The sequence below is a fragment of the Neodiprion pinetum genome, chromosome 2 (genome assembly GCF_021155775.2).
Source record: "Neodiprion pinetum isolate iyNeoPine1 chromosome 2, iyNeoPine1.2, whole genome shotgun sequence".
In the NCBI taxonomy this organism is placed as follows: Eukaryota; Metazoa; Arthropoda; class Insecta; order Hymenoptera; family Diprionidae; genus Neodiprion; species Neodiprion pinetum.
Window position 1 is genome coordinate 30166180 of NC_060233.1, and position 17108 is coordinate 30183287.

Consider the following 17108-nt stretch of genomic DNA (forward strand, 5'->3'; position numbering starts at 1 on the left):
ACTTAGAAACTGAACAGAAATAACGGGAAAACAGAATAAATCTCGGTATCTTCGGCAGTTTCCTGTTTGACTCTCATTTTGCGTATAGTTTCAACATTGACAGCAGAGTCGCAACGCCTATTCGCGATTCGATTAGGTCTTTATTTGTTATTACGCATACCGTGATGTGCGATAACTCAGAGTTTATTCGCGAACGGCAAGGCGGAGGTCGTTGATGTTGTATCGATTCTCTTGGGGAGTTGGAGAACTGCAAGGAAGTTACGTATGCGAATTGAGCCGCGGGTATAGGAGAGCCGCGGTAAGTTAACTCGCCTAAATGGGTTTAACTGGACGTGATTTTGCCGACGAACCACTAAATTGAACGAATATGAACTAAACTGAACTCAACTAAGCTAATCATATCACATTACCAACGTTATTAGCCTGCCACGATATAAGTAAAGGTCCGATGCTTCCTAGCTGCAGTACCGGGTTGTCTCCTGCACCGACCCTTGCACTTATAACATTCGGCAACTTTCTCCGTGTCGCTGTTCCGCCCATTTATAACAAAAGCGCACTCATCTCCATTCTACGTCGCAATAACCAGCGAACGTCACCCCGCCAAAAACCTCCAGCATTGGAGGCTTCGAAAATATATATGGTGGAATCCCTCATCCGTGCCAATGTCTCTTGAATAAAACTCCACGATAATTCAATGATTACCAATGACAAGACGAAATGTTCCGCTCGAATTATTATAGTGATGTGAATTAATCTTATACCGTACCTACGATCAATTTCAAAACTAACAAACCGCAAGTTATCTGTGAAATTTGGTTGCCTATCTGTCGGCGTTTAGCAGCAAGGTTTCACAGAAAACTTACGGTATCTAACCGATTCGTGGTGGATTCCAATGGCAATATTCTTCAGGCGTTAATTAATGTGATTCCGAATAATGAATATCGGCTCATAAAGTGCACGTTTGTCTCACGGAGTCCTACAGGGTGACCGTATCGTCGGTTTGTAAAAGTATTCGCAGCTTGTGTTGGTGCAGCAACACCCGAAACCCTATCACGATACTTCCACTAGGAGTTGGATATATGTGAGCTTTCGGTCGACTGTTGGAGGCGAGCCTATCGTTGATTGGCGCTCGACTCGAGTGAGTCCTGATCCCAGAGGATGGAGGACGGGGAAAAGAGTGGGGAAATAAAACAGCTTGCACTGTATGTGTTGAGTTATGTCGTGTAGAAATATTACCGAATTACGTACTTGTCCGTCACATATATTGTACATGTCCAAAGACCGAAATGAAATCACTATCTTACGACGAACTGTGATGTTTGCTTATTCATCCGTTTCACGTATCACTTATTGTTAGAGCAGGGCGGATGCTGCCTCGTACCGGAAATGGGGTGATTCAGAGTGCTTGGTAAAAGATGTAGAATTTATGCTTGAACCCTTGGGGCGAAACTATTTCCGATAACGATGTAGGCGAAAATTCTTCAGAAATAAGACGGTTTTATGATTGCAAAGTAGTGATATAGCAGTATAATAACAAGGTGTGTCCTCAATTGCTATCAAAATCAAAGAAAACTATTCTGACAATGAGCCAAAGTTATGAACAAAACGTTCGCTAAATGCAAGCAAACCTTGATATACATCGTAATAATACAATAATATTCATTGCTGTACATTTGCTGCGCAAAGATTGATTTCAACAAATATTGAGCGAAAAGGTAAAAAGAATACATAGCAGCAAGTGGAGAAGACTTTTCGCACAGACACGTTTGGTTAACTGCGACAGTACTGAGTTAAATAATATCGACTCGCACACCTCACAAAACATTGTGCTTAAAAACTTCAGTTTATCGCAGCTCAACAAATTATTTCATGTAGAATATCAAAATTTGTTCCGACTAGTCTCAGTATTTCCTCAAACTCACGCAGGAGTCTGAAGTATAAATCACAGTTAATAATCTTTGAAACGTATCGACGGTATTTTATTTATCGAAATTTTTTGCATGAAAAATAGCTGAGTCACGGTATAAACTAAATAAAATTTACTCATTTCGGGAAATATGATAAATTTCCGATTAAAATACATAGAAACACTTTGATAAAGATGGTTAATTTCAATTTGGATTTGATAAATTCGTCGCTGTTTATCACACTTTCTCGTACGAATCGCGAAAGTTGCTGAGCAAAAAAATTTCCGTCTAGAAGCTCGGATTTTAAACATAAAATTCTTAAATTTCGAGTAGAATGTCGCTTTTTGATGGTTATACTACAGGCAAGAGAGGTTTTTGTTCAGGATATTCGGTTTGAAAAACAAGCCACATCAACAAAAATAATCGAATCGACACAATCGATTCATTTTGTTATCGAATCGCATCGCCCTTACCCTTAATATTCGTATCTAAGTTACCAAGGGAAGATTGAAAAAATCAAATGAATAATAACAACATATGGAATTGATTTCTAATGAAATATTGGAAAAAACGAAAGGCACGTACGATACATACCGGGTTGTAAAAAGCGTCAACCATTTACCGCGCACTTGTCATTCTACCGTACGACCGTATACACTAAAAGTCAATTTAGCTTCGTCGTCTGTAAAAATGGTCACGTCTGTTTGGCTCCAATTCCGATTCATGCCGAATCGTTTGTGAGAACAAGAGACATCGAGTACCTGAGATTTATTTGAGACATACCGAGTGTTACTTGTTCGTATATCCTTAAAAATTCTGTGGATTCGTCGTAGCTTTATCCCGACGCACTTGATGCATCGAGAGTCCGTCTTGTCCAATAATTGTTCCAACTTGTTAAGTACTCCAACGCTCCGTGTGAATCCGATCAATTTAACCGAGTATAATTATTACGACATAACACCGTGCCATATGAGGTTATCAGATTTAGGTTGATTGTGAAGTAATCGTAACTGTCCGACTTTTCATAGAGGCTCTGGTTTACTTAATTTTTTCTCTTAACTGTACGTGAATATTTGTAAAAAATAATCTCAATGCATTTGAATAAATGCGATCGTTCGTCTACGGATTCCCGTACAGTTTTCAAACCATACACCTCACAAATCATGAATGAGTACTTCTTCGCGCTACCTCGAAGGAATATATTAATTGAAATAATTTTTAAATAAAATATTTCCTGAAGAGTCGCAAGCAACTCCGCGGCAACGAGTCTCGTCAAGTTTTTTAGTCGGCGTATAAGCCAGTATTCCATTCTTTCGTGAACAGAGTTACCGTCGAGTCCTCCTCGCTGGTACCAATTGAGCCAGTTAACGTAAATTGAACTAAATTGTTTCAATTGAGGATAATTGCGGCAAGGCGACGGGGCATCTCTGTTGTTACATCTATACGGATATTCACATATGTCTACATTGTCTACACATGTTAGTACGTACACGTATGGACACATATACGTAGGTTTTCTTCCACCGACCTCCTAATCTTCCCAGGCTTTCCGTCACGTTTTAACCGGACCATCGATTCGACGCTCGATTCAAATATTACGTTACCTAACTTTAACGATCAAATTTCAGGTTCGCATGCACGATCAACGGTCAAAAAGTTCGGCATTGAGACAGCCAGAGAACGGAATATACGTAATTCAAATTCTATCGTTTATTCCCATTATTTTCTGCACCCGTATGTAGTTTCAAGAGGACAACTCCCCGGCGCTTGATCTATACGTATACGTATATTAACGTATACGCGGAGCTCAAGAATTTAACGACTCCATGTGCAGAGCTGAATGCAGTTTGGAACTGCAGTGTAATTACCGTTGCCCACATGTCGACACGTGTTCTCTGAGTATTTTTGTGAATATCTCTCGGGTTAAACTCCGTCTCGTCGCGTATCTGGTTCCTATAATATCCGTGACTCGCGAATCGTTAAGTCATCGTGATGGTAAAATGGTTGATGAAAAAAAAAAAAAAAAATAATTCAATAGGCCAAAGATTGACAGAGAACTGGGTAGAGGGGCACAGTTTTTACCTCTTTTTGTAAGATATATGCCTGCGCCTGTATCTGTACGCGTTTAGTCGGCTCCAGTCGACCCACATATTCCGTGAGAACGAAATTATAACAATATAAATTTCTCATGACGTTATAACAACGAGGGTGGGACGATCGGACTGGACTCTGTGGGATTCGAAGGCACACACAAGAACCGAGAACCCTGTGGTATGGTATGGTGGTCCGGTGTTGGGTACACTTCATCCCGCATAAGATTTTGCTGCGGGTGGCATGAAGGAGAGAATCGTACATATACATAGCCATATAAAACAGGCGTTTAGTATTTTCCCCGTTAATGTATATCCGTGCACGAGTTTTTATACCCTATCAAAATCTCAATCCAGAGTCAGAAATTTAAGTCACACACAGAGGTATATTTCAGGTTCAAGGTTCCCTGTTGTTCAAGAATTATTCCTTCAATCTCTTAGGCGCTTACGGCATCTATACTGTTATACAATAACTTGTTGCATTATGAATTCCGTAAGGAATGAACTAGTTCTTTTCTGCAGATATTTCATTCCTCTAATCTCTTTCACATTACGAAGACGCAACAGGTTGCACGATTCGGCTTCAAGCGTATATTTGCGGTATATTTGCAACGTATTGCGCGAACCCTTCTGCGACAGCATGCGATCTATGGCTTGACGCGTTTCACATCGAGCCTTTTGACCTCTTCTCGTCGCAAGCACTTCGCGCAAATAAAAGGACCCAGTCGTTGGAGCAACGTACTATATACCTATACGCATATATCGTATGGTGTTTATTGTGTGTTTTCCTCATGCGGTGCCCCGAAGAACCCCGGGCGAATTGATCCTGTAGATTAATCGGGGGGATGAGTCCAGCTCCCATAGAGTTCCACACACCGCTCCAACTCTCACGTCGTCCCGTATGATTTCAATCCTTGTGTGTTATATGTATACATGACGGCCAAATTGCCTCTTTTACGCCACGCGACCCGCAGCTACGGCCCTGTTACTTGATTGTTATCGGGTAATGCGTAGGTGATGATTTCTCTCGGAATGGAATTTTTTCATCACAATACACGGAGGAAAAGTGTATTAGAAAAATACGCACTTGAATTAATAACACTGAATTATTTGATAAGCGTTCAACGTTGTTATCGATTAACTGCAGATTTATACAGAAAAACCAGTAGACATAAGATTTGTCACGTATTGAACCGTAGGAAAGTTAGTTTATATAAAACTTTTTGGAGTGGGAAAAATTCAAAAAAACTGTCAAAACGAATCCGAAATACTTTGCGTGACTTATATACGATATTAGCAAAAAGTCCAGATGAAAAATAAAACAAATTCTACGTCTAGTTGAAAGCTTCGCATTGAGTGTACGATGGTAAAAAATTGCTCTACAAGAACTTGACGATATTTTATGCTAACAGAACGTATGAACATTTCCAGCGACTGCGTGGTATGATTTTTTTGAATGTTTACTGACCCAAAAAGTTTTGACGTAGAAAATTGACTGAATATACAGAACTTCGTATTGAGAAACGAGGCATGATTATTACTTTAAGTAATCAAGGCATGTCATATCTAATTATCGCGAAAATATGAATATATTGATAAATATGGTCTGGTCGGCGCAAATGCGATTAATTTGGAGGTCTGAATATGTGACGTCACAATCCCGTACCTAGTGCGTACTTGATAAAGTCCTTAAACAATTTTTGCGCTACTAGTGCGACGAGTACTTGGATACTTCCCGAACAATTATATATTATAAGTGTCATCTCGTGGGTGAGCCACTCCAATGATGATATATAATTTTTTTTTGCCAGTAACCGGCACGACTCGAATGACAATTTCGTATAACGAACAAAATATCGCAAACGACTTCATTGCGTGGGTTCTGTACATAGAGAGGTAGTCGTTATTAGACGAGCTACAAGTATTATTACGCGTATTATATTTTATGTGACACGAAGAGTTCAGAGATCTTGGTATGCATTTTTTTTTTTTTTGCGTGAACCGAATTCACTATGAAACACATACTCAACACTAACACCGTAACTCTATCGTCATTCTAAGACCTTGTCTATCGTTCGGTAGCTGTAAAAACAATAAGAGTAGTTATCAATATCTATAAATTTAACGATAATACTGCAGAGGTTTCATCGTTCTAACTGATTTCCGATTAACGATTATTATCTGCAGCTAATTGAGGTGAATGTAGTCTCTGAAACCATTACTGTGCAGTTTCACGAATCAATTGACGATTTCAGCGATGGTCAAGTGTCAATTTTCGCATGAAGTAGGCACCTCACAAGATCCTCGTAATCAGATATTTTGTTATTTCAGGTTTATATTATATCTTGAAGCATAGCAGATATCAATATATTGATATATTCAGATAATTAGTCATTGTAGCCATGCTTTGATAACCTAACTACTATATTTGAAATACTGTAGCAATCAGCGTGATTTTTTTTCATATTGAAGGATGATAATACTTCAGATTCGATCCAAACGAACCGTGATTCCCGCTAATTTAATTGCGACCAAAATAGTTCTTGAATTGACCAATAAGTGGAACCATTTTCACTACACATTTTACGGGTTCTGAGCCTAGCAGTGGACCACCGGCAAACCATTACCGTATGACGGGTTGCCTAATGCACAGGCTTACCAATATTCAATTGTCCGCAACGTAGTTGGTAAGACGGCATACTTCGTGCATTTAATCATTTGGTGAATAAAAAAGTGAATTTTCTGTACTGTAAAACAAAGATCAACGATTCTAGCCGATTACCGTTATCAACGTTTTCAGAAACATGTTTCAGGCAACCGGACATATTGTAAAGTCATCTCAGACTGCGTGTCGATGGGCGTAGTGAGTTTTGATTGAAATAGTAGGATTCAGAATGAACTAACTTTAGAATGATCGAAGTATTTCCGCAGAAGACGCGAATGCACAGCAAAAGAATTTCAAGTGTTTTATAAATCAGTAAAAGAGTTCGTCTTCTTCGTACGATCAAGCTCATGCATTAGAAAGTATGTAAGTATATTGGACACGACTATAATGCACATACATGTAATACCGTGAGATTCTGTTAATAGCGTAATATCTTCGATCAGCATACGTTCTCCTGATAGTAAAAATCACATTGGTTCGAGCTACTGTTTCCCTTTCAAAAATTGATACACAACGCTGAAGTCCAGCTTGCTGTGTCCGTGGCCCATGGCTGTTCTGTAAATCTGATAGGCGATAGATCCTAATGGACTCGGAGTTTCGGTCCGCGATGCAGCGGCCTGAGCAAGTCCCAAGTCCTTAGTCATCAACGCTGTGCCGAATCCACCCTGTGGACAAGATGAAAAAAACACGTTTCACCTCGATTGGGAAAAAAGTTTTTACGTTTGCAGTAGCACACAGCATCCGACATTGTACCTGGTAACCATTCGTACTGGGGGCGTTGTCAAGAACGCCTGGAACCGGATTGTACAATTCGGAAGACCAGCATCTGCCCGAACTCGTGTTTATGACCGAGGCTAGGATCTTCGGGTCCAGTCCCAGTCTGAAAAAAATGTTCGGACCGGCATTAGAACGCTCAATTCAAGATTCTGTTCGCCCGACACTTAAAAAAAATTATAACCTTTCTCCGAGTATAAATGCCTCTGCAGTCCCGATCATGCTTATCCCCAGAAGCATGTTGTTGCACAGTTTCGTTGCCTGACCGGCCCCGACCTTGCCACAATGGATCACCCGTGATCCGACTGCGACAAGCACTCGCTCAGCGTCTTCGAAATCCGTTTTTGAACCGCCGACCATCAGCGTCAACGTCGCGGCGCTCGCAGCGTTGACACCTGTTGATCACTTCCTCGAGTAAAGTGGGTTCATCACCATGCTACGAAGCCGAACTTTTATGCGGTATGTCCGACAGATAAAGAAGCTAAAACAACAATCACCTCCAGAGACAGGAGCGTCGACAAATCGCGCACCGATTTTCTTAGCTGCGGTTGACACTTGCTCGGAAATTGATGGGTCGATTGTGCTGCTGTCCACCAGAAGAACATCCTTCTTGACCGAACTGCAATTTGACTCAATTCAACATCGTGGTTAAACAGTAGAGGTACGTTAGATGCTCTGTAAGTGCTGCCAAAGTTTGGGGCTCTGAACATTGTGATCTAGTTGTTCAAAGAGCAATGACTTACAAGGTTTCTACCGTATACCTAATTTCCTAGTAGTTTGTGTCTCAAACACGGGTAGAAATGGAAGAACAGATGATCAACCACTTGACAGATAGAAATAATTCTTTTTACTCAGATAGGGTGATTTAATATAAATAAGTTTAATACCTCAAGACACCTTTTTCACCAAAGTAACAATCCAAGACGTGCTGATTTGACGGTAGCATAGATATTACCACATCCGCATTTTTCGATGCTTCAGCTGCAGAGCTTGCACCGTTGGCGCCAGCCTCAACCAAGCTTGATACAGCTGCTCCGTTGACATCAAAAACCGTTAGTTTGTATCCCTGTCATTCACGTTGAGAGATAAGTTTCATCGCCTCATACTTATCCTTACTTACGTACGTATACATGCCTTTTTTATCAGGTTTTTCGCCATGTGGCCGCCCATATTGCCCAAGCCGATAAAACCGACATTCGAAAGCTGTCTTCTCCCTGGAAAGAGATGAGTAATTGCGGATGGAATGCGGTCGATATAGGGAATTTAATTACTCAAAGTTGAGCAGAGGTCGTGCAAAGACGTTTCAAATATCATTGTACAATGCATATTCATACAGTTATTGCGTATATTATAAGTATATCACGAATAAGAGATACATGTGCTTGTTGCGTAACTCACCATTGCTGGCAAGAAAGAATGATCGGCTGAACAGTAGAAGTGTACTCATTTCAACGTTGCTCTTGGAATTGAGTCAACACAGGTCTCGCGACGCTTCGAATGAAACTAATTCAGAGGATACGCTTGCTAACGAAATAAATTTTAAATTCAGATTATGCGATGCTTTGCGAAAGACTCGCGTATTCGTTCGAACGATTTCAACGCAACTTACGTCAGAGCCAGATATAAGACTACCGTAGAGTGTGTCGACACACGGCCAAATGTGATACACATTCGCCGTTGTCTTTTAAAAGTCTTACACTCTTTGCTGATAATTGATAAAACCTGAGGCGGCCGGCTTTACTCGCAATCATAAACGTCAAGCTAATATTGCATAACTGCGTAATGATCGTGTTATCACTCATTAATTTGTTTACACCGGATTGTAGTCGAGTGGAGAATTGATCCAAGTAACTGTCACCACTGAATACATAAGTATCTATCGTAGGCTACCGACTCCAGTATCGTTTCGTTTTATTTTTGTGACACCGTGTTATTTAACTTGAAAAATTTGTGTCTCACGTATTTTTTTTATCCCCAAAGTAGATTAGCTCCTCAAATAATCTTTAATGCCAGCTGGCCTTTTTTTATCAATCAATTTATTATTTTAGCAGCGATTAACGAGACCTCCGGAACAATTTAAAGGTCAATGAACATCGCTGGTTTGCGTAATTTAAATTTTTCATCAACGGTTACGAGTATCGACACTAGTTAAAGTCTTCATCGATTCGTGAATAAGAAATTGCAACGAAACTGTGATTGTACAATTTAATTCACTGAACGGTCATCCCATGCTTTAGATTTGCGAATGTTTCCCCCACCTACTAATTGCCAATGAGAATTTTCATACGCATATGTAATCGCCAGCAGAAATGAGCCTGTCTTGAATTTTTGGGATGAATAGACTTCCTGTTATTACATCTAACAATAAGAGCAACGAATGCGCGATCAATTAGTACAATGAATTCAGCGCTCATTTGTTATTCCTTATTTCTTTATTCTATGCGAATCCATGGTACGTGACTGTAATCGACTATATGTACGGTTCGCGTGTCTTCTTTTATCCATAACTGCGGTAAAAACCGTTTCACTGCCAATTAGTATAGTCGAGCTTTCAGAAGTTCCGCATTGCACTTGCGTTGTTAAAAAAAGCCTTATTTACCTGCGATTTTCGATAGCTGCACATACCGAAATGCGAAATAACACTTGATAGACAAAGCATCTTATCTCAAGTCCGTCGGAGCAAAACTGCGGCCGTATAATAGAACAAGGGAGGAAATAAACACACAGTATAAATTCATGCGGTAGATGATATCTGTTCACACATTGCGTCGGTATAGATCGATACTCTTTCGCTCTTCCTTTCCATTGGCTTTCGTGCAGCTCTGCTGGCAAGTACATCGACGTCTCTTAACTGAATCGAGAAGGAAATTCGACTAAATTAATAAAAAATTATAGAAATTGTGCGTTTGCAGAGAAAATATTCGTCTAGTTATTATAGGTGAAGAAAGAAAAATACGAAAACAGTAACGAGAAACTCAATTTTTCGTATTACTCTCTATCCGAACACAAGACTCGATTGGTCCTGGTTGCCATGATCAAATGCGTGTTTTGGCTTTGCACCTTATATAGAATCGTTTTTGCCGGAGAGAATCGGTTTCTGGTTCACGAGGAGCCCAAATCCTGGATCTCTGAGACCGACTATCGAACCATGCTGAAGGAATCATTTCCGTTCGCAAGATGCTGCAATGTATTTATCAACGGTAAGTGTAGCGTGAAATGTTGATACAAAATTTATATTGGGAGTTAGTAAATTATGAGTTAGATGCGATTTTACAGTGCGAAATGTGCAATGTTTATGGATAATTATATTAATCCAGTCGTTAGATTGCTTTGAGTAGACATTACGTAGCGAGCCTTTTAAACTATTTTCACTGTAACAGGTACATTCCATGAGGTGGAACAATCCTTGAATGATTTTCTCCGAGCATATTCCTACTCTTACATCATTCTCCAGAGTTCCTACGATTGTCAAGGTTATTTGCTAATTTCATCGACTGAAGAAAATCTACTCTGGACACTGAGCAAGTAAATATTATATCGTTGATGGGAAATAGAATGACGATTAGTTATGAGAAAAAAAAAAACGGATCGGCATCCACGAAGCGTTTGTACTTTTCCAGAGTTCCGTCAACGATTTCCACTACGGAGATACTGATAATTTACAACAGCGATTTGCTGGCGAATTCGCGATTGTTCAACGGGTCAATATACAACAATGCCAACGTGAACTTGGTGACAGTTTCCGGGATCTGGAGTCTCTCTGAAAACTTTTTGCAGCCAAGAAATTTCGAGGAAATTGAAAGGTGAGACCGAGGTATGCTAAACTCTGTAAGCCCCATTCACGAAGTGTTTATTTTTACGACAACAGATACACAGACCTGCGGTTCAAAAATGGACTCTCAAATTTCAAGGGTAGGGAACTGCAAATCGCCTCATACTACAACCCTCCGATGATGTATCTGAAGAGAACGGTGAAGAAAACTGTAAATGGAATTCAAGCTGAGATATACTTGACAGATAATGGTGAGATACGTGACCATCGCGTGTCAAGGGTGTTCGCAAAACTAAAAAGAGTTCATTGGTAATTCATCACGTGTGTGGGTAAATAAGGGTATTTAGGCAATGAATCAGAAGTTAAAAAATATCGCTCAACTGTAATTATAAATTATCTCATCGAGGGTGTGATCAAAAAGTTGTTTTATAATCTGCACGCCATATTTATGACAGGGATAGTTATTTGAATTACTTATACGAGTGGTGTATAAAGTCACACTGCTACATTATCTTGAGCACGATCGTTTGGTACACACCTAACCCCTTGAACAGCGATGGCGCCATATAGTGTACATCGATTATTTTATGATTCGCTCCAACGATTTTCGCAAAATTTAATATTCGGGAGTTTCCGAGGTCACTGTTAATGAAACTGCCCTCAAAATTCCGAAATTAAATATGGCGGGCCAAAATGTAAAAATTCATATGAATCGGATGTAACCCGATATTCGGGTTTTCGAGGCCGCTAATTACGAAACCGAATTCGCATTAGATAAATTCATAATGCCGGATCCAGTATGGCGGACGCAAATTCGAAACGTGAAATTATTGGGATGAAATCTGTTTCTCAGAGGTTTTGCGCGTCCCAAATTGCAAACCTAAGGTCAAAATGAAGATGCTCGATATAATGGTTCAAATATGGTGGCTCAAAAATATTTTACTTTTCGTGACGTATCATGAGAAATCAGTTTCATTCATTTTAGTCGACTATATTTTATCAAACAATTTGAATTTGGAACTTTTGAGTGAAGAATCGTAACCAGCGACCTTCGAAAGCCTTCCAATAATAAACCAATTTTCACGCGAATCAAGTACATTTTTGCATTTTGGTTCACCAAATTAGATCCACCACAAGGCGTTAATTTGCGGTGGATCAAATTTCGCGATGTTAAATGGACGCGACGAGATTATCGATTTCTCAGAACCTTTATACAATGCCTGTACTAAAAACAAAACTGTACCTACCCAAGGAGGATTTTTTTTACCTACTTTGACATCAGAAGTTGACTTCAAGGTGGAAGCTGACTCTGTTTTTTATTTTCCATCTTCCAGATTCCGAAAGAGATGGCATCGAGCTGCGGATGTTTATGCTAATTGCAGAGCGTTTGAATTTCACTTGGAGCATCAGATCTCCGCCGGGAGAATACAAGTGAATTTCATCCTTACAATCTTCGATCACCTGCGATTTGTGTATTAAGACGTGTTTTCCGCAGGTACGGACGGCTTACTGATAACAACACATGGGAAGGGGGGATGATCAGTCAGCTGTTGGCGAAGGAGGTAACTCAAGTTTCTCTGCACGAACTGCAACATCACTCGATATTAGTATTATACCAACATACAATTTGAGAGAACTCGCCGTCTTTCGTAGATCGATCTCGCATTCGGTGGCATATGGCTGAAAGCGGATCACAACATGCTTACAAATCTGACAGGCCCTTGGGGTCTGTTGGAGATAAGATTCCTGGTCCCACGTCCGAAGCCCTTTACCAGCTTTTTGGCGCTGACGAAGCCCTTCACCCCCTTGGTATGGACTTCGGTTATCCTAACTTTATTATGGCAGACGTGCTACATGACGATCAGAGCAAGGGTGAAGCCCCAAGAGAGCACGAAGCGTGAGTTTACAAAAGAAATAGTTGAAGAAAAAGGAATTAGACATAGGCTCAATCACTTCGAATGGTGAATATGTGGTTGCGGTATAAAATTGCATTGATTTCACACAAGGTTTTCGTCGTTTTTCTTATACCTGCATGGAGCTGGTGGGTCGATTGATCGGAGTCTGGATGCCGAGGAGAATTTCGGGCGTCAAAATTCAACTTCAATTCTGGCAAATTGCCGGGCTCGTTTTGGTCACTGCCTATTGCAGCAGTCTGGCTGCTACTTTGACCGGCACTGAATACGAGGAGAGGTGAATGAATGATTAAATTTTGCAACGTCAGCCGCGTGTCCTCAGTTACATCCTCTGATTACTTATGAACACGCGCTTTGTATGTTACGTTCATTAGGATAGACACTGTCAAGCAATTTGTCGAGGCTGGTTTGACTTGGGGCAAAGAAGGTCCTCTGCCAACGTTTAACGAATATGTCAACCTCAACGTAAGTGCCGAAAATATTCTTCATGAATTTGACTCATTTTCTTTGTTAATCACGTTGCGTGACTCGCTTCTAGGACAAATACTCGGCGATACTTCCCCAAAGATTCAAATCTGAGAAAAATTACCAAGAAAGACACCTGAGAATTTTGGAGGGAAAGTACGGGATAGTTGGTCGAGTGGTTGGTGGTGTTTTTTTCCCTGATAATGACGTGGAGGGGCCGGATTTTCACGTTAGCTTCGATTCTAAATTTCTAAAGCACGTGATAAGCGATATATGTTACGTACCTCACTTTTATCAAATTGAAAATTCGTCCTCTTTCAGAATTACAGACTAATGATGAATCCAACTGGCGGGTACTACTTATGCTTTGCAATGCAGCCGTGGCTAGTGGATAAAGTGAACATGGTTCGTACTTGTCGAAAAATCAAGTAATCTGTCCGTATATTTCATCGTCATTTTCATTAGTACCATTGTCAGTGTAGATGATGCTGCGGGCCATAGAGACTGGCTTCAAATCCTTTTACCTCAAGGACGTCATTCATCGTCGGGCTAGCTCCAGTTTGAGGGAGGTTTTGGTCGAGCACGACAAGAATAACGGAACAACAATACCCTTGGCCCTGACTCCGCTGACTTCCGGTTTCGTCATGTTGACCGTCGGACTGACCGTCGCTTCTGTGGTCTTCCTTTTCGAATTGTTTTCCAAGAATAAACCAGAGAAATCTTCGGATTTGATGTACCCTAAAAACAGGGATTCTGACGCTGCGACGTGCGAGGGGAAGAAAGACTTCCGGCAGGCACGAAAGGAACTAAATATTACGAAGCTGATCAAACCAGGCAACACGAAACACAGGAGAAATCAGTGCAGCCGTATTCAGTAAGGTCCTCGAAAAGGAAAAAAGTAAGAATTTCACACGACTTTCCAGTGTATTTAACGTCGACACCGTACAGGTATTTCTAATCTAGAAGGAAAAACACGTAATTACATTCATCACCGCGAGCAAATAGCCTAGGCAAAGTCTGTATCACAAAAAAATGAATAAATTATTGAATTATAATCACCAATGAATTGCCTGAAGGCACTCTCACTTGTCTTTTCCAGCAGCAAAGGATATTGCAATGTGACGTAGTATTTAACTAGTAAAAACTAGCCAATTGTAAGTCGGACCAATCACCCCGGCACAGCGACGTAGAGAAGGACGTACGTTTTCACAGTTACAAATTAAATAGAAATTGAAGGATGAGCAACTCATTCTGAATTGTTGTCACTCAAATCCATTTTGGTTAGAAAAATATCGTCGAGCATCTTTATTACTTTGCATAATCATTGTCCCGAGACACTACAGAGACACCGACAGCCAATGACGCCTCCGATCAGGAATCAGGTCACCAAGGACCTTTGACGTCACCGAATCAACGGGTTCACAGTACAGAGAGCCGTGGTTACATTCACAGAATCTTTCAATATTGTTCAAATACTCTTTCGTTCCGATATCTATCTAACTTTCTCGAGCATTTCTGAACGTCGCCACGTCTAGAGCTCGACTGGAGATCTGAAAATCTTGCGTCACCCCCAGTTTGCCTCGTTTCTGCCCGATTGTAGCGCCCGACTCGGGTGGCTAATCCAAGAAACTTTTGACCGATAACAAATCGTCCGTTACTCTTACACACCTCCCACGTAATTGAACTCAAATCTCTATCTATCGGTACCGCAACAAACATATTTTTATTTTCTTATTTTGACTAAACATTTCTTCCTCTGTATTAGCATTAACGTGAACATAAATCTGTATATTTTTGTTTGTTTAAAATAAGGTTTTATTCGAATTAGTTGCTGACAATAATAATAACAATAATAATCATTATTATTATTATTATTATCTTTCCTCAAATTTTGTGAAAATGGAAAAAATAAGGATGGGATGTTGACTGTTTGATCTTCGATGCATGTACGTGTAAAAAATGAGAATCATCACTACGTACCGATTTCCATGGAGATTCGAAGCACGGTGAAGACGCACAAGCTATATACCACTGACAATGAGTCAGCATTTTGGAATAATTTTCCATCCTCATAGTTATGATAACATCTTGTTAATCTGTAGTCAAGGATTACGCATTATATAAGTAATGAGTTCCATGCGGGACAAGGCTATGACCATCTACGATATGTGCAAGATTGTTAATAATCACTTTCTCGTTTCCACGCAACCGGGTGTATTCGTTTCAGCACGCGTATTTCATATTTTTGAATTGGATTCATTGTCAGATAAATTGCGAGGCTGAGCCGCGAGATTTAGGAAAACGGAAAAAGCTTCTCCAACATCCGAGAATATGTTAATTCATTACATGCACGTATTAAGTTAATTATTGGACGGATAATCCCGGTCAAAAGTGAGTCTCGGTGAGAATATTCAACACTTCGCGATCAGATGAAAATCTGAAAAAAAAACAGTCGTAACCAAGTTGATAAGATAATTCGTTTCGAACAATAAGAGTTCCCAAAAGTCATTGATAAATTGTTTAGACAAAAATTTCTGCAATAAATCGCTCGTGAAACTTTTTTAATTTCATATAGAATGAATTTATTGATTTTTCTGAATACCCCTGAATTTTTTTTTTTTTTTTTTTCATTCTTCGGTGATTTTAAATAAGTCGATTTTTCAAAATTTTCTAACGCTTAAATTAATGAAACTGCTCGTTCCATGCCTCTAAGATTTCTTCAGTGGACGTATAACCATTTACGAAAACCTATCCAAAAATTCAGGACTGTTCACCCATTTTACAAAATTTTGTAAATTCTCAAAAACGGATTTTTCGAAATCTCCGAAAATTCTTAAAAGAAAAAAAAAAAAAATTGCAATAAAGTCCGATAACACGAACCATGGTATTGCGGTGAAAAAAAAAGATGCTACATATTTTAAGCGTGTAAAATATCGCCATTAACTGTAAAAAGGAAAGTTGAGAGAACCGGTTCAACTGCTGGAGGACGTTACCGCATGTTTCATTTCGTAAATTTTCGCAACTCGTGGGAGCAGTTACATTCTTGCCGTAAAAAATTATACCGCCGAAATAAAATAACCGAAACAAAATCACGCGTCAGTTATCTAAGAGTTCCAAATAGGCATACAATATAAAGAAAACTGGGTCACCTTTTGCTTCCTGAGTCAGCGAGGATACTTAGTCGTAATTTCTGTATCCCTCGACGTTTCACTAAAACAATTACATATCATGGAGCATATTACGTGCATATCGATGAATATTTCAATGATTTTCATACCCGTAAACTGCGGTTGCAACGATCTTGCAGTATTCCGAAGGTATGCAGGCATTTCGTCAAGCGCAATACTTATGAAGCATGAGATATCAAAAACTCCGGAGAATTTACACAGATGTGACTTGCTGCATAGAGGATATGGTCGTGTCACGTTTCCGTGTATTCAAAGTAATTGGCTTGTGGTTGGGAGGATTGAGGGGGGGGGGGGGGGGAGGGATACGATGTATCGCGCGAGTTCAGCGACAAGT

The 17108-nt window shown here is 40.0% G+C and overlaps 2 protein-coding genes across 9 annotated transcripts; one reads left to right on the plus strand and one right to left on the minus strand.

The window, feature by feature from the left end:
* Positions 1–337: 337 nt before the first annotated feature.
* Positions 338–14644, plus strand: LOC124212578 (glutamate receptor U1). 5 transcript variants are annotated; one of them, XM_069133605.1, is made up of 13 exons: positions 341–1202; positions 10506–10636; positions 10817–10961; positions 11057–11239; positions 11305–11459; positions 12543–12639; positions 12704–12770; positions 12862–13105; positions 13215–13398; positions 13496–13586; positions 13660–13815; positions 13908–13991; positions 14069–14644. In XM_069133605.1, the coding sequence occupies exons 1-13, from the start codon at positions 1159–1161 to the stop codon at positions 14462–14464; spliced, it is 1977 nt and encodes a 658-aa protein (XP_068989706.1). In that variant the 5' UTR covers positions 341–1158; the 3' UTR covers positions 14465–14644. The 5 variants fall into 5 exon arrangements, with proteins under 5 accessions (XP_046468710.2, XP_068989706.1, XP_068989708.1 ...); XM_069133607.1 differs by lacking the exon at positions 341–1202 and adding an exon at positions 3403–4183; XM_046612753.2 differs by lacking the exon at positions 341–1202 and adding an exon at positions 3403–4178.
* On the minus strand, positions 5710–13250 carry LOC124212586 (3-hydroxyisobutyrate dehydrogenase, mitochondrial). Of its 4 annotated transcripts, none has more exons than XM_046612774.2 (8): positions 12915–13250; positions 12480–12794; positions 8571–8650; positions 8324–8465; positions 7934–8055; positions 7621–7831; positions 7416–7542; positions 5710–7327 (listed from the first exon to the last, which is right to left on the minus strand). In XM_046612774.2, the coding sequence occupies exons 2-8, from the start codon at positions 12485–12487 to the stop codon at positions 7145–7147; spliced, it is 873 nt and encodes a 290-aa protein (XP_046468730.1). In that variant the 5' UTR covers positions 12488–12794; positions 12915–13250; the 3' UTR covers positions 5710–7144. The 4 variants fall into 4 exon arrangements, with proteins under 4 accessions (XP_046468730.1, XP_068989711.1, XP_068989712.1 ...); XM_069133610.1 differs by having other exon boundaries at positions 8324–8502; XM_069133611.1 differs by having other exon boundaries at positions 8324–8502; positions 12476–12794.
* Positions 14645–17108: the final 2464 nt, after the last annotated feature.

Excerpts from the sequence above, each read along its gene's own strand:
- LOC124212578 (XM_069133605.1), top strand. The coding sequence starts at position 1,159 with ATGGAGGACGGGGAAAAGAGTGGGGAAATAAAACAGCTTGCACT. Across the intron at positions 13,399-13,495 it reads GGCACTGAATACGAGGAGAG|GATAGACACTGTCAAGCAAT; the intron begins GTGAATGAATGA and ends TACGTTCATTAG. Across the intron at positions 13,587-13,659 it reads ACGAATATGTCAACCTCAAC|GACAAATACTCGGCGATACT; the intron begins GTAAGTGCCGAA and ends ACTCGCTTCTAG.
- LOC124212586 (XM_046612773.2), bottom strand. The coding sequence starts at position 8,883 with ATGAGTACACTTCTACTGTTCAGCCGATCATTCTTTCTTGCCAGCAAT. Across the intron at positions 8,503-8,570 it reads CGAAAAACCTGATAAAAAAG|GGATACAAACTAACGGTTTT; the intron begins GCATGTATACGT and ends CGTGAATGACAG. Across the intron at positions 7,832-7,933 it reads CGACGCTCCTGTCTCTGGAG|GTGTCAACGCTGCGAGCGCC; the intron begins GTGATTGTTGTT and ends AGTGATCAACAG.